Below are 1171 nucleotides of genomic sequence, written 5' to 3'. Positions count from 1 at the left end.
AGGATGGCCACGACGACGGTGGTGGAAGTGGACACAGTGGTGGCAATGGCCACGGGCGTGATGACGTCATCGTCTCTCAGAGTGACGACCTCCTCACAATACTGCGTCACGCCCGACTCCAGCAGCTTCATGTAGGAAGTGTTAGATTCCTCCTCCGCCACGGACCTCCTACGCCGCGTGACGTACGTGAACCTCTGTCCCTCCGGCTTTTCTGTGGTGGTCGTGCTCTCAGTCGTGAAGTCGTACGTGAAGGACTGCTCCGACGGCCGTTCCTCTTCGTTGAACTCGTATATGAACCTCTGACGCGGCGTCGTGGGCGGCAGGGATGGGATCGGCGGCGGAGGAACGTTCCTGGGGCTGAAGTTGGGGTTCACCACCGTCGGCAGGTTGAAGGGCGAGCCCGAAGAGAGAGGCACGGCGATCCTCTGCCCCGTGCTCGTGTACACGAAGGTGGTGCCGGGCTCAGGGGCGGGAGGGCGAGGGGGCCGGTTGCTGGGGTGCGGGGGAAGGGCAGGCACGGGGGGGAAGTTGGACGGGAAGGAGCTGGTGCCTGGGCGCTGCGGGGTCGGCAGCGGCGGCGCATTTGGGGGGGAAGGCGGCGTGAATCTCAGAGAGTCTTCATTCGCTGGTGCTCTGGGGGGCGAAGGCGGGGGAGGAAGAGCTCCGGCAGGATTTTTACCACCTACCACTTGAGATTCAGCGCCAGACTGTACGCTGCGACCTCTTGCAGCTGTCCTTAGGACGTCGGGGTCGCGAGGCACATGTTGATGGGGCAGCGCCTCAGAGGTCATGTCCTTCGCCGCGGTCTCTCCGTCAGTTTTAAGAGACTCTGCGACCTGTAAGTCTGTGAGGGAGTTGAAGCAGAACACGTAGGCAGTGCCAGGATCCAGCCCCTCCACAGTGTAGTGGTTGGTGAAGTTCTGCACGGGCTCCCCGCCGCGGCTCACCAGCACCACCTCCGTCTCGTTCTCGTCCCCGAAGCGGCGGTACAGGATCTTCCAGCCGAGCGGACGGAGCACCATGGCCTCTCGCTTTCCCTGCAGGAGGCCCCTGGCTTGGATCGTGACGTTCCAGGACATGCTGACCCGCCGCGCCTCACGTGCGATGACCACCCTCTCTGTCTCTGCGACGTAATCCTCGGCGGTCACGAACGGCACGACCTGAGGCGCGC

The 1171-nt window shown here is 63.6% G+C and overlaps 1 protein-coding gene across 2 annotated transcripts in view; it reads right to left on the bottom strand.

The window, feature by feature from the left end:
• Positions 1 to 1171, bottom strand: part of LOC119586830 — a gene marked incomplete in the record, with an annotated part of 64172 nt that overhangs the window by 1799 nt on the left and 61202 nt on the right. For both annotated transcript variants that reach the window (XM_037935554.1, XM_037935555.1), the window contains 1 exon segment: positions 1 to 1171. In XM_037935554.1, coding sequence (XP_037791482.1) covers positions 1 to 1171 — 1171 coding nt within the window.

This window comes from Penaeus monodon, chromosome 22 (assembly GCF_015228065.2).
Source record: "Penaeus monodon isolate SGIC_2016 chromosome 22, NSTDA_Pmon_1, whole genome shotgun sequence".
In the NCBI taxonomy this organism is placed as follows: Eukaryota; Metazoa; Arthropoda; class Malacostraca; order Decapoda; family Penaeidae; genus Penaeus; species Penaeus monodon.
The sequence above is the reverse complement of the archived record's forward strand: the minus strand, read 5'-3'. Positions and strand labels throughout refer to the sequence as shown.